General features: G+C 40.1%; 1 protein-coding gene across 3 annotated transcripts in view; it reads right to left on the bottom strand.

The window, feature by feature from the left end:
* The window catches only part of pde1cb (phosphodiesterase 1C, calmodulin-dependent b), an 82,071-nt gene that overhangs the window by 15,451 nt on the left and 53,630 nt on the right, over nt 1–12,990 (bottom strand). For all 3 annotated transcript variants that reach the window (XM_070974488.1, XM_070974489.1, XM_070974490.1), the window contains exons 4-9: nt 6,248–6,361; nt 5,119–5,301; nt 3,233–3,299; nt 2,913–3,029; nt 2,222–2,362; nt 217–317 (exon numbers count right to left, since the gene is read on the bottom strand). In XM_070974488.1, the coding sequence (XP_070830589.1) occupies nt 217–317; nt 2,222–2,362; nt 2,913–3,029; nt 3,233–3,299; nt 5,119–5,301; nt 6,248–6,361 (723 nt within the window). The remainder of the gene's footprint in view (nt 1–216; nt 318–2,221; nt 2,363–2,912; nt 3,030–3,232; nt 3,300–5,118; nt 5,302–6,247; nt 6,362–12,990) is intronic.

Genomic DNA, 12,990 nt, shown 5'->3' with positions numbered 1-12,990 from the left:
TTTTCCTAATTATAACTCCAACAAAAAAGTTGTGTTACACGTGTTCTCTCCAACTCAAGTCCTAAAGGGCGTAGAGCTTGTTGGACTCCTGTCCTGCCTCAGTGTTATTACCGCACTGCAGGCGATCTCAGTGTCAATGTAAAGCCCCCTTGCTGTAAATGAAAACATTGATCGGGTGAGTTGGTGCCATGCATTTTTGATTTTATGATCCATTACCTTGTCTGAATGTGGAAGTTGTTTGTGGTCCCTGTGTGCTCGTAGTCGTGCACCGCCGCCGCAAAGATCATGGCAAAGATCTCAAGCTCAGTCAACCAATGCTGGACGCAAAGGAAGAGAGGAGGAGGAGGAGGAGGGGGAGAAGGGAAGAGGTGAAGTGTGAGGAAGCAGGGGGAGGTGAACATAAGGGAGGAGGAGGGGGATATTAAGAGACGTATTGAGAAGAGGGAAGGGTGTTGAGGATGGGAGAGCAACGAGATGGAAAAGACAGAGACATCAGCAGGAAAGAGGGAAGGGAAAGGAATGAACACAAGAGGAAAGAATGGACAGAAATTAGAGAAGAGAAATGAGAAGCCAGTGAATGGAAAAAGGGGGAAAGCAGGGAATGGTTCATCACGTCATAAACACGTAGAGGAGAAAAGTGATATAAAGGATGCAGAGAGAGGTTGTTGGCATGAGGAATACATTACAGTCAGGGATGAAAGGAGACAAATGGGGAGGAGAAGATAGAGGAAAGGTCAGCAAAGCAAAAAGGAAACTTTGGATAAGACAAGCTCTATTGAGAATCACATTTTAAAGTGTCACTGAAACACTCCTCCTTACTCTCCCCCTTTCAGACAGTGTCTCAGTCTGGTTTGTCACTGTTACTAAATATAAATGAGGAAGTCATGCTCTCTTTAATTTCATTATGGGTTAATGCTGCCACAAGGTGAGAATACACATCACGCTTTCCTATTTTAGTCTTTTAGGTCAAGTTTAAACCCTTCTTGTCACGATTTAAGACAACAGCAAAGATGATGATGTGAAAGTAGCTGCAGCTCTTAAATGGAGAGCACGACATTGTGAGAAATAGGCTTATTTCTTGTCAAAAGTTAGATGAGAAGATCAATACTGCTATCATGTCTGTCTGGTATGTGAATAATGTGGACTCTACCTGCATGTGTGTGCATCTATGTGCTTTTACTTATGGGCAATTGTGTTTAATCTATGAGTGTATGCAGCATCTGCACACCTGTGAGTGGGCATTTTCCTTTGAGATGTGCATGCATCTGAGTGCACTCACGTACACCGAGTGGGGACTTAGCTCAGGAAGCTCAGTCGATATTGGTGACTAATCAACAGTGGGGGATGGGGGAGTCATTAAGAACAAGGGGGAAGGCAAGATGCCCGATCCATCCCTCAGTATTTTCCTCATGGGGCTAGCTTTATGAATGACCTGTTGATTGTTGATTTAATGGAGTCTGGAGGGCCTGTGAAATGATAGATGCTGTTCTCCTGCTCTCCCAGGAGCCTGTGGTTCTAGCAGTAATGTGGTTTTACACCGCAAGGCACTGCCCAAAGAAACACACCATGTCGACAGCTGTCGCAGCCGCCTTATTAAGGTGATTAAATAAAAACACTGGAAGCGGGGGCGGCCGGCTGGTCGGATGGTTGGGGACTTTGAACTCGGCTTTAGTGAGGCGACTGTTTTTTTTTTGTTTTGTTTTGTTTTTTTCTTGAACAAATGCAGCTTCAGAAATGCCCTTAAGACACTGTAGTGGTAAGGAGTGAAATATAGGTCACAAAATGAAAAAAAAAACAAAAGCTACATGAAATATGAAGAGTAAAAATGAAGCAACATAAATGTCATGAAGACAGAAAACATCTGACTTCAGAGGTTGAGACAATAACCATTATTAAGCCACATTTTGACATTTTGTGTGCTGGTGTCTTCAAACCTGCCATGAGCAAAGGATTATAGGGTGATTTTCCTTATGTGTCTTGTTTTTCATGAAAGAATGGCTCATGGATTCTTTCAAAAAAAAAAAAGATTAACAGCTGTGTGCTAGGCAAGCTGTAATTAGCTGGAATACAGCAGCTGACAGAGCTGTTTTGAATACCATGTGGATAAAATCACCTTCATTTCATATGTTAATCTTACCTATTTGGAACCAAACCAAACCTCTACATGTTCAACTGGTGTCTGTGGGTTTTTAAAGGTCGGTTTGCAGTCCATCCTACTCACCACCATGCCGGTCTTGAGGAGCAAGTAGTGTACGGTCTGTGTGACATCAGCAGCGTGCATCAGGTTGTGGTAGGGGTTTTTGTGTTTGCTGTATCCGACTTCTAGGGCCTCCACGAATGACACCACCGCAGAGATTGGGATCTGACGGCAGACGAAACAACAGCAAATCACTGTGAGCTAAACAGCACTGCAGACAGAAACTTCTCAAAGCTCTCTGGTGATTCTAATGATGAGTGCATACAATTTCAATGCCTGCACAGTCCCCTCAGTATCTGAAATTGATGTCATAAACTCATGGATCGTGAATCATTTAGGCTACAGCAGACTACAATTACGAATTCATGTGGGCTTCATTTTATTGCCTCTGTCATTGCCTCTGCCATTTACTCTCAGATGCTGTCACTTCAAGTGGAGTGTCCTCAGCTATAAGACCATGTGGAAAATGAGGTCCGGTATCAGATGAGATGAAGTATGTCCAACCCCCCCCATTATTATGGTCATTGTAGAAATACAACAGCGCACTTCAGAGCCAGAGAAGTGTGTGCTCACTTCCATCACATCAGGCACGGTGAAGGGGAACTGTGAAGGTTATTATGATCCACACTCAATGTTTTTAGCTTCTCCTCCTTTTAACAAGGCAAACAGAAGTTATAACAATGACCTGTGGTCTGTTACATCTTCGTGGCTTTACCTTGAAACGGCTAATGAGGTCGTATCTTGTGAGCAATTCATAGAATATGAATTTAAGCGCGTGATCTCCGCTGGCCTCGTTTAGAGCAAACACGTCAAACGACCACTTGTCAACATTCTGTGGGGGGAAGCAAAACTTCAAGTAAAGACAAAGAAAAACTTGCAAAAGAAGACACTGTTCAGATGGATGGTGCTGCAGGTCACTTTCTTGCTAATAACTCAGGGTGTGTAGTCTTGATTCTGGCACATGAATATGTGTGAACAACGTTGTTATTTCATATCTGTGTGCTACTGCGAGGATGTGCGTGCACGTGTTAATACCTTAAGCACAGATATGACAGAAGGGGGGTAGCTGAGTCCCACCATATTGGAGGTACGTCGGTACATCCTGTTTGGATGAGATAAAAACATCAGATGAAGCGCACTGCTGAGTGTAAACACCAGAGGTTACCACACAGACCCCCAAAGCACAGCCTGGAAGGTTCCCCACCAAGATTCACTATAAACCGTTGAATCAACACAACTCAGTACGAAACTGTGCCGAAAAGGTTAAGCTGGGGAAAGGCAACAGCACCTGCAAGTCTGCTTATTCCACGCAAAAGGTTTAAGGCTTTGACAAATATGAGGGTTAAAATAAAGATGAATTTAATCACTACATGCAAAACAAGCTTTGGAATTCTCCATGAAATTAGTGTCACCTGGAAGGCAGCAAAGTTGGTGAACAACGTACAACATCTCAAAAACATAGAGGTAAATATGTCATTACTAAATGTCTTTCATGAATGCAACTAAATATCAAGTTACCATTTTGGGAGAATAGGACATTTAACAATGGTGGACACTTTTATTGTACCACACTGTTCAATGTTTCTTCATTGTAAATATCTAAAAGCAGAGAGATTATAGCTTGAGGCTTATTGATGAGAACAAATGCGTGTTGCATGTTAGCGTGTGATAAAGCACAGCCTTGGAGAGGGAGATGTTTGCAACTCTCTGAATGATTGTGCTTAGCCAGGCTTGCCAAGGCTGTGATGATGTATGGTCGACTCAGGTGACTGAGTCACCGTGCAGAGGATGCACACATATTTCCAGCAGATTGAAATTTTGAAGGATCATACGAGTTTGCAAACCAAGTCATAGCGCATTACAGTTTTGTCTTCTCCACTGTCTGGACTGCTGCTTGTTCTCATTCTCTTCGGTCTACGCATAAGTTCAGATAGATATGCACTGCAAAAATAATCTAACCTGGACACAAATGAAAGCAGATTTAACTCGATAACTTACTCCAGAGTGAACGGTTTGATGAATTATTGTCATTTTGTGTCATCATTGATGGATGACTTGTTGTTTTGGAGTCTATAAATTGCAACACACTGTGATGTGTGGTTGTTAAAGTAGTGTACAAGCTAAGGACAATATTTTTTATGTTCCATTGTGGGTACTTTATAGTGCATTAATTTCACAATCACAGAGTAAAGGCCACCATAATCTGGCTGCAACTAACAATTATTTTCATTATCCATTAATCTCCAATTTATTTTTACCATTAATGGGATCATTTGGTCGATAAAATATGTGAAAACAGTGAAGAATATCCATCACAACATCCAAGGGTAGAAGGTGGTTCGTCAAGTCATTAAGTGTATTGTTTTGTTTAACCAACAGTACAAAAATCACTTTCTTCTATAGAAAATAACTAAAATGATCAGTCAAAAATCTGAACAACAGCTGATTAATGTTCTTTCAACTAAGTGATTAATCTAATAATTGTTGCAGCTCTACACTTTACTGTAAAAATAGAAAGGGATTTTGGACACAGTTGTTGTGCTCACTATGCTGCTAAGTTTCTACATGTGCATATTCATATCAGACTAAAATGAACTCAAAACAAATGCTGCATAGAAGGTTAGAAAATCAAAACTCTAAACTCTAAAACACTTTGCAAAATGCCAGTAATGCACAGAGTATGTGTACTGAAATGTGCAGGAACAATGTGGCTGCCCATTCCTCATGCAAGGCCAAATTAAAGATGTTGACAGCATTGCTTTACGTTGCTCCAGGCTACACTTGTTTGGGTTGACCAATGACAGATAGAACTTCAGTGAAGGAAATATAAAGGTGACAATGCACATGAATTATTTAACACACATGACTGCTTGTGGGGATATACATGTGGCTATGTGCTTGTGCATCACACACACGTTTACCTCTCAACAAATATGCCAGCCTGGACGGCGTGGACGATGCTGCGAAAGCGAGGCTTCTCTTCATTGCGTCGGAGCATCAGGCCCATCTGTCGGGTGAAGGTGGAGGCCAGCCAGTCCCGCACCTCTGAGGGCACCGACTCTGACTGGATGTCGCTGAGCTCATCCTCTGTGTCCACCAAACGCCTGGAATCGGGGGAGAATGGTGGGATGTAAAGTGAAAAACAGAAACACATAGGAAAGCAACAAATGAAGGGAAAACAAACAGATGCAGAGACTAAAGGCTTACTAAAATATTTATTATTTATCATAGCTCTACTTCACAGGGGATCAAACTAAAATCCCAGTGCTGTCCATCAAATAATATAACCTCTTATGTAACATCAAAACATCGGAGGCCTCTTGAAACACCGTGATGGGGAGTATTCGAATCCAATTGTGTGACATAATTCTCCACAGCTACCCTGTTGTGTTGACATGTACAAGGGATCAAGAGCAAAGCCTGTTGGTCTCCGCCCTCTGAACTGAATACATGCTCTTATGGCAAAGAGAAAGCATTCACATCACACTGATAATCACCGTGCTACATGGATTCTGCACTGGATAGTTCATCATCCTCCACCCTGGAGTGGTCATGCCATCGCTGACCCTAATCTGGTGGGATCTAGATGACGACGAGAGGCTTACATAATTCCATAAGCCTGGCCATATCTCGGGATCTGGACCTGCATTAAACTATTGAAATATTTTCACCTGGTACATTCCCTAACCTTTAACTATACCTTAACAATTTCTTGCCTGAACAACAATCTTTCCATTACTGATGATGTGTTTTGTTTGTAAAACCTTAATCTGTGAAGTAACTCATAACTATAGCTGTGAAATAAGAAATACACTATAGTATTTCCTGTTGAAAGGTAGTGGTAACTAAGTACAGTACTTATATATGGAAGTACTTGATATTCTGTAACCAATCAGAGAGATGAAACAGTTAAAATTAAACTAAGGACTACAGCTCAGGTCACTTGCCATATGAATGACAGTCATCCATTTTTCAAAGTCTGGCCTTTGTCAGTGCTGTGCCATTGTTCTCAGTAAATGAACTGTGTCAATACTTGTTGAGTTTTCATACCTTGTCTCTTCGATGTAAACGGATTCCAGCACCGACGCTGCATATTCAAGGTTTTTCTTGAGGTCAGAGAGGGAAGCCTCTCCTCTCTCCAGTTGCTTCACCAGACATCTTAATCTAAAACAGAGATTCAACAGTCATTTAACAAATGGGATTAGTCCCCTGCCGTCTTGACATGATAAATTAATTGCACCCGATATTGGATTAATCTGCTCTGGGTTGTGGCTGCGCTGGGCAACGATTTTTTGTTTCTGTGAAACTAGAATTACTGTCTTATGGTTGTTTGCCTCCACAAACCAGTTAAGTTATAGTTTACACCCATGTCTGTCCAGACTCAAATAATATATGCAGTGAAGGCTTTGAAGGAACTTATTAAAAGGTATTAAGTGTATTTTTTTTTTGCAAAATGGAAGCCTTCACTTTACTGAAATGTTTGATTACAGTGAATAACTTCCAGTGAGAAACATGCTGTCTTCACTTAGAGACTATTTTACAGAGGACAGAGGACTGATGGAGACCTTCATCACATGGTGCAACGATGATCACCTGAAGATCATTTTTAGCAAAACCTATGAACTTCTGGTCAACACAATGCTTCAATATGGATGTTGGTGCAAAGAAGCTACAATTGTAAAACGTGGATGTTTCACACACATCTTCAACCCAGCAGCACAGAAGATCGAAACAATCAGCACAGTTTCAAGGTGGACACCCAACATTAGTGTCACCAATTCCCCCTTCTGATCCTGATCCTTCTGATCCGTTATGGCATTGAATAAAGCGGAACATTATGACGTCACAGCGCAGTTAATTATTTTATCCTTTGAGAGAATAGTGTGAATATTTTTTTCATAATTAGCATATAGATTTTTGAGTTATGGCCAAAAACAGGTCTCATGAGGTCACAGTGACCTTTCATCACCAAAATCCAATCAGTTCATCCAGCACACGTTTGAAGAAATTCCCCCAAGACTGATGGATAGACAACCCAAAAGCATAATGCCTTGGGCCATGGCTGTCTCTGCCATGAAGGCATACAAACTAAGTCACTACAGACTGAAAAGTAGGGTCAAGGTTGTTTTCATACTTCGATTTCCCTTAAAAGAGAACTCAGTTCTCCTTTTAGCCAATTTAAGCTCTGATGGGAGTCTTAGTTTCCTTCTCAAGTGTCTTGATTGGCATAAGTATAAGAGTATCCAGCCTCTCTCAGAAGGGACATTCTGACTTGTCAAACACAGTTATAATTAATAGCATTAATAATGACTACGTTCCATCCATATGTGTCAGCTCCAGTGCTCTGATATTGTGCATGCTGGCTCACGACTGAGACACTTGATTGGAATGAAGCCATCGTTAACGTTATTAGTTCCACTACTGCTTTTCCTGCTACAACAAGTCAAAATGTATGCGGTTTGAAAGGTCTATTCATTCTAAAAATTGCACATCTTTGATGCCTGGAGACTGTGCTTTGACTCATTTGAATGTCTTGGCTATTCTAAATTAAAACAGCATCAATGTTGCAGTTAGGTGCTCCTATTATGCAGCTTTTGACACCATCGACAAGTCCAATTTATTAGATTTCCTGCATAAATCTTTCAGTGTCACTTGTTTTGCCCTTGACTGGCTCAGATTCTATTGTGTAATCTTGAGTTCTCCAACAGTAATTCACAAAGATGGTAAAGTTATTACGGCTTTCATGGTGGCAGGAATTTATAAGTAATAGCTGGATTTGAAAAAAATCCAATTAATTCTCACATATAACAATTGGGTTTACACAGTGTTGTGTGTACAGCTCACATTGCAGTATAATGAGGAACTTCATCCATCATGCAAAATTCAGCATGTAGTGTAGGTAAAACTGAAAAAAAATTGATGTAATGAAAATTTTTTCAGCAAAACCGAATACATTTAATATTTGAGTGATACAATACTACAAACCCGCTGGTATCAAAGTGTAATGTCACTGACACCATCTTTACTGTGTCAGATTTTCAATGCAAATTCACTTGCGGTTACAGATCAGTGAGTGTAGTAATATTCCAAATATTCTCAAGCCCTGGCAAAAGCCCACCAAAAATAGCACTAAAGAGAAAAGCAACTAAACATCAACATCATTTCTCCACACTGCAGCCTCTTGCAGTATACCTCCTGCTGCTGTGCTGGAGGTCACACACTCCCCTTCACAGTCAATGCCCACAGAGGCTACGCTCGTTGCTGAATTATTAAGCAGACAGGTGGGAGAGTAGGAGGTTTCAGATGCATCTCATTGATTATTCTCTGACAGAGGGTGTAATTTTTACATAAAATCTCCAAAATGTTCCTGTGAAATGTTTGAGGAAAAATGTTTCAGTATAAATATTCATGAATGTAGTCTGGCCCATTTATTTAGTTTTTTATGGCAAAAATGTGTGGTTGGGGCCTGAATGTATTATGTGTACAGCAGTGAAACACCCTCTACACAATACAAAATCACATTATTTTCTAAACGCCAGCAGGGAGAAAGACAGCATGCAACTAACTTGTGTCTGTCTTGGTCAACGTCAACCACTGACATACTGCAATAATACCAGATGGGAAGCGATGAAAATAATTTCCCTGAATCTACCTCTGTAAAAGCCACATTATGTCCTCATTCCTGTAGAATTGTCTGGTAAATTGTCCTTGACTGTTGCTAAGCATGACCCCTGATGAGTGGCATGAGTCTTTCATGTTTCACGTTTCATCTTCTCACTTGTCCAGAAAGGATCACTAAACTCATTAAAATGCATTATCTGGGAACCATGAATGTGCACAAAGTTTCACGGCAATCCATCTGATAGATTTCAGCCTGGACCAGAGTTGGTTGGACAGACCAACCAACAGCCAACAACACACTGCCATCCCTAGAGCCATGCCACCAGCAGCGCCAAGAAGAAATACAGAAACATTTGATGTCCATGAGATGGACAAATCTGTCACAAGTTTTCTTCCAATGAACAAAAGTTACGTTTATGTTTTTAACTGTTACAGAGCCATTGAAATGTGTCGAATAAGCACATCAGCTAAGCAGAAAGAGTCTCAATAACAGTACTGGTCATATAAAGATGAATTAAAGAATAGAAATAATAAAAATGAATGAGATATAACACTAGATAATTAAATTAAAATGTGGATTCGTGTAGTATTGCACATTGGGTATCATAGCAACAGTCATGGTTGATGGTTTGCAGACAGCAGGTACGCAGATATATTCAGGTTAGTGTTTTCAGAAGCCAAATGGAGGTCTCCAACAAGCTTAGAGACGAGTTTTGTGGGAATGATGGCACTGAATGCTGAGCTGTAATCAATGAAGAGCATTCTTTCATATGTTTTCCCTTTGTACGGGTGGGATAGCACATAACAGCATATCTTGGTGTGTTACCATCACCTGTTGACCACTGTAATAGTGTGACACCATTGATAAGACTTGTGCATGACAAAATTGGGACCCACTCACACAAAAACAGATACCAGAGGTCTAAAACTCTGCAGGAAATGTGCTGAACTCTCCTTCTGAAGCCACTGACAGTTATTTTAAGAATCATAAGGAAATGAAGGGATGAAGGGTAAGCTGCAAGTCTAGAATCATTGCACATGTGATTTGGTTGGCACTAATGATGGTTATTAAGAACAGCTGTGTGCCAGAGAGCTTTCCTGCTAATACACAAGAGCAGCAAAAAATACCCTACCTCCTTCAAGAAAGCTCCTGTCAGATTATAATTCAGTAGACAATGTTGAAATATGTTCTGCTGGCCATTTGCTTTGACTTTAAAGTTTGAATAGCAGTGGTCCTCGCACACTGTGTTCATTGGGAAAGACCAAGTTGAAAGACAACAGCACATGTAAAGAAAGAAATGTTTAAAATGTGAGTGAAAGCTTTGTCACAGGCTTATTGCTTTTGCTTGGCAAACAATAGACTGAACTGAACGCACAATCCATTTTTGTTGTCAGTCAAAAGATAATTTATCAGATATGGACCATCCAGGGGGGATTTTTAGTGAGAATTAATGCTGAAATGAAAAAAAAAACAAACAAAACAATTTAGAGAAAAAAAAGGCCTTTCTTTTTTTCTTACATCCCATGGTGCACTGCAGTCTGCAGGACAAAAGTGAAAAACTTGTAAAACCATTAAAAAATCAACATATTGAGCTCATTGGGCTGTTTTAAAGGCTAAAAACAAAGACTTGTGATGACAAGAAGAGTGCCAGGACGTAGAATAAATCAATGTCTCGGCCAACCAAAACAAATTGGCTCATTTCACCTACTGTCATTACCAAGGGAGGTAACACGCAGAGTTTAATAACAACGGTCAGCCCCAAAGTAACTCTTGGGCAGAGAGCCGACTGGGAGATTCAGTTTATGCCAGAGAAAAAGCTGGTAGGGTGGAGGAGAAGCAACAGCCGTGCAATTTAGAGGTGAGGCAGTGAAGCAATCTTCTCAGTTCTTTTCAATATCGACTACCACTCCTGATTCATGGCAAAAAAACTTTAAAAAAGTCAAATTAAAAAGTTTGCAAAGTGTTCCAGAGGAATTTAAAGGAAACTAAAAACACATTGAAGGGATTAGGTCATGATGTATATAAACATTACAGTGCATGTGGTACTTTTAGGACTGCAACTAATTAGATAATAATAGATAATTTGGATCTATTCATCTATCCAATACATTATACTTAATTATGATATAATTAATTATACTGTATTGTGTTCAATTCAACATTAGCAAAGTCAAATATATCACAACTATTACATTTACATCAATATTATGACTTTAATACAAGTTCCCTTGACACTATTTTGCAAGGGCACCATCATTGCATCCTGGGCTTAGTGCTGCTCAAGTCAATTATGATTGGTTTACAGAAATACAAACAATGGGTTCACCTTTCTCCAGCGTTGGCACAGCTCTAACACAAAGTGTGGAGATCAGTCTGGCTGTGCAAGAATAGATAAGTACAAATGAGGCACATGGAGTTATGCAGGAGTGATACTGGTGAGTAGCAAAGTGCAGGTGGAAATATAAATGTAAATATTGGCCTTAGAGAGTGTAAAGGTATAAACAGAAGATATTAACATACAGTAAGTGCATATAGAGAGTATTGCCTTGAAATATATTTTGCTCAAACTACTATGCAGAGAATATTGCTAATACATAAACATGAGATATTGTTGACAGCAGTGATAAATATGCTGAAAGCACTGGACTGTGTTGCTACTGAGTGTGACTTCGAACGTTCATGTAGCACCAACGCTACAAGCCAAGCTTAGAATAGGTCAAAAATATGAATGTTTGAAACTTACTACAGCAAAACCTTACTGTTGAAATACGTTCTATCCAACACGAATTCAAGCCAGTCACGCTTGCTGCTCTCTCTGAAAGATTAAATTCAAAAAGTGATGTTTTCTGCTCAAGAGTTTTTGTTTAATACGCCCATACTATGTTCTGTACATATTTTGAAGCTCTCTGAGACAAACTTATGATTGTGGGTTATATAAATATAAAAATATGTAATATAAAAATATGAAAATAAATTGTGGCTGCCACAGAATACAAGCAGCTCATACCCATGTCTTGTTTCAGTCTGAACAATACTGTGTCATCTGCAAACTTATGTAGTTTGACAAAGAGCTTACTGAAGAGGCAGAGAAACAGTTCACAGCCATTAGCAGCTCCATAGCTTGAGCTCAGGCTCTTTGATCTGTGCTTCTCAGACTTGCTATGTGATGTATTCTATTTGACAGCTCAATATTTCACTGACAGCAGCAGCTAGGCAGGGTCAGCTGGTAAAGTTTGACCTGGCATGTGTAGGCGGGTGCAGCACCATGTTGAATACATCTTCACAGACATTTTGGTTTTGTATTTCAACTTTAAGTGGGTCTGTGCGGGCGAGGAAGTGTATCAGGACCATTTTCTCAAAGGTATTTTAACTGCAGAGGTCAGAGTAGCGGAGCTTTTTAGATAGGAAAAGTCCAAGCATTCTGAAGCACATGAGAACCAAAAAGCAAATTTCTTATGTTTGGAAAAGCAATGTTTTGTACAACACAAACGTCTCTTTTCCCTTTATTCCAAGTCAGATAGAGTTCAGGACTTTTTAAACTATGTGCTTTTAAAGGGAACTGTAAGTAGAGTGGAGAGTTGCAAGTAGACCTTTGCATTGCATTTTTATTATTAGCAATATTTCAGTATTATTTCAGGCTAGGAAACATTAATCATCAGCTACAATCATGTATCACCCCCTAACCATCTCATAAGTAAATAATTTAATTTAATTCCAGCGGCTGCTCGGTTAAACAAGCCAGGGAAAGAGCGAGGCAAACACATGAGCCTCCAGCTGTCTGCCTCTATATGTAAAGATAAGAGATTTATTTGCTTTCCCTCACAGGGGTGAGGAGTGAGAGCAAAGATAGGAGATTAAGAGTTGGAATTCAGGTTGAAAGCATTTCCCTCCTCTATTCTTATTGCCTCCGGCTCTTTGGCCTTGGCTGACCTGCTCACAGAGAAGAATGGAGAAAAAAATTAAAGGAGTGGAGTGTCAAACTCGAGCCGCCCTGCAGTGTACTGTGGGGCTCCACAATGCTCAGCCCCTTGACAGCTGTTGTCACAGCCATAAAATGAACATGAAAAAAAGGAAAATTAAACAGCAAAGGGTAACATAGCAACAGCTATCTCCTTCCTCAAACACTTGCATTGTCAGTCAAGTGAAAAAAACAAAAAACGTTCCTGCATAC

The sequence above is a fragment of the Chaetodon trifascialis genome, chromosome 11, assembly GCF_039877785.1.
Source record: "Chaetodon trifascialis isolate fChaTrf1 chromosome 11, fChaTrf1.hap1, whole genome shotgun sequence".
Taxonomy (NCBI): Eukaryota; Metazoa; Chordata; class Actinopteri; order Chaetodontiformes; family Chaetodontidae; genus Chaetodon; species Chaetodon trifascialis.
The sequence above is the reverse complement of the archived record's forward strand: the minus strand, read 5'-3'. Positions and strand labels throughout refer to the sequence as shown.